Source organism: Echinops telfairi, unplaced genomic scaffold (assembly GCF_000313985.2).
Source record: "Echinops telfairi isolate 266 unplaced genomic scaffold, ASM31398v2 ScPeMD7_7457;HRSCAF=8495, whole genome shotgun sequence".
NCBI lineage: Eukaryota > Metazoa > Chordata > Mammalia > Afrosoricida > Tenrecidae > Echinops > Echinops telfairi.
The window spans coordinates 45,574,864-45,577,179 of NW_022111357.1; the positions used below are offsets into that span (position 1 = coordinate 45,574,864).

The 2,316-nt window shown below is 56.2% G+C and overlaps 1 protein-coding gene across 1 annotated transcript in view; it reads right to left on the bottom strand.

The window, feature by feature from the left end:
• Positions 1-977: 977 nt before the first annotated feature.
• PGPEP1 (pyroglutamyl-peptidase I) overlaps positions 978-2,316 on the bottom strand; it is a 39,140-nt gene continuing 37,801 nt past the window's right edge. The window contains exon 3 of the mRNA XM_045299246.1: positions 978-1,347. Within this exon, the coding sequence (XP_045155181.1) occupies positions 1,063-1,347 (285 nt within the window). The 3' untranslated portion in view covers positions 978-1,062. The remainder of the gene's footprint in view (positions 1,348-2,316) is intronic.

Consider the following 2,316-nt stretch of genomic DNA (forward strand, 5'->3'; position numbering starts at 1 on the left):
TCACCCTTGACCCTAGCTGAGAAGTTCAAAGTCACCAGGGAGATGAGTTTACTCCTGAGGTCTGGACAAGTCTCTCAAACCAGGACCCAAGAGCCTGCCCCAGCCCCGCCTTGTTGGAGACCCCTTCTGGGTGGTGGCTCCAGCCCTCTTGAGGGCCCATGAGAACCGCATCCGCAGCAAGGGAACTTGGGAAAATCCGACCAGCTCGGGGCAGTGGCGCAGCTGCTGTGAATCTTTTACGTATTAAACAGACAAAAGAGTCACACGTGTGCACGTCAGAACGACCAGGTCTGCTTGCTGACTGGCAGCTCCCTGGGGGCAGCCCCAGTGTCCTTGGGGTCCGCTGTCCGGACCTGCTTCTGGGGTCTCACTTAGGGCAGCTGCCCTGCCCCACAAACCAGGAGACCCCATGGGGGGCCCCAAAGACAAGGTGGAGTCCTAAGTCCCAGCTTTGAGGCGGGGAGGAGCACCCCAGGACTGAGGGAAGACACTTTGGTTGCTGGCCGCCATCTGAGTTTGACCCAAAGGGAATATAAATTACGGAGTGCCCCTAGCTAGCACTGTTGTTTTTCAAAAAAAGAATAACGAGAGAGGGGAGAACAAACCCAAATATCCCATCGGGTCCCAGGGTGGCCCGTGCGGCGCTGTCCCGGATGTTGGGACATAGATCACGAAGAACGTTCCTCTTGAGGCTTTTTCCGTTGCAGGAAAACCAAGTGCAGATGGAAAGTTCTGGAATCTTTTTGCCTATGGTGGCTCTCCCCCCACCCACCTCAAGGCTGCCAAGGAGCGATTCACTTTTTAGGATCCCCGGTGGAACTGCCTGGCCCTCCCTCGGCCACTACAAAAAGCAAACGAAAACAGACAAAGGAAAGAAAAAGGAATCTCAGCTGCCTCTTCCTTCCCTTCAACGGGAACGTTCTCGGAGAACAGAGGAGAGGGAGGGGCATGAACCTGTGGCCCCCCGGCCGACGGCTTCGGCTTCTGAGTCAGGCCCTGGGCTGCTGGGCTCCCAGGCAGGGGTGGAGGGTCCCGCAAGGTCTTGGGAAGCCCCAGAGGCCCTCAGTGTTTGTGGCGGCACTTGATGTTGCCTTCCGACTGCTCCAGGACGTCCAGCATCTCCTCGATGATGGCCCGCAGCGCTCGGCCCAGCTGGTCCGCGTTGTACGGCTTGCCCAGCGGGGGCACGTGGACGAAGGCGGACCGGCCGTGGCTCTGGTACAGAGACGTGTAGTAGGTGAAGTCACAGAGGTACCTGACCACAGGGGGCGGGCAGCAGAGAGACCAGAGTGAACACGTGCAAGGGCCGGACACCCCCACAGGCAGACCCCTAATCGCCCCGGGGCTCTGCGAAGCGGAACATCACAACGCTGTACCCCAGTTGCACCTGGGCAGAAAAGCCGGCCCCCGGTGCCCCCCACAAAGGAAGGGGTTTGGCCATTTGAGGTCAAAGGACAAGTGGGCTGGTCTCTCCGGTGTTAAGGTCCCTGGCTGCCATGGAGGCCAGTCTGACTCAGAGTGGCCCTGCAGGACACAGAAGAATGTCCCTGTGGGGTTTCCGAGCCCGTCAACCTCTCCGGGAGTAGACAGCCTCGTCTTCCTCCTGAGGAGCAGCTGGTGGTTTCTAACTGCTGACCTTGGGGTGGCAGCTCAATGCGTCACCTGCTACACCACGGTGGGTTCTGTTTTGCGCTCCAACGGCTAACCCAGAGGTGGCTGGTTAGAACCCACCTGGGGGTACAGCAGAAAAAGGGCGGGTGAACTGGCTCCCTGAAGGTTACCACCAACTTCATGAAATTCAGATAAACCCACCACACTACTGCCAGGGGGAAACCTTTGAACTTTGACCCTGCAGCCTAAACAGCCTCCTAAAGTTACCGTATATACTCATGTATAACCCGAGTTTTTCAGCACATTTCTAATGCGGTTTTTGTGGTACAATTAGGTGCCTCGGCTGATGTTGGGGTCAGCTTATACTCGAGTACATACGGTACTTTAAATTCCAACAATTAAAAAAAGTCGTTTACCTTAATTAGCCGAGAGGGTCTGCCTTGAGCACTGCGCTGTTTGAAAGAACTGCCTACATTGGGTGAGGCTGACAACGGACGCCAAAGGGTGGCTGGGAAGCTTAGTGGGCAGGGAGTCTATCTTAATGGCCGGGGAATGCTCTGGAAAAGTATAACTTGAACGATATCATCAACGTACCGAGGAGTACCTGGAGGAACCACTGACTGGCGGATGTTTTGCTGTGTATATTTGCACCACAATCACACGTACACACACGGGGTGGATTCTGATTCACAGCAGCCCTATAGG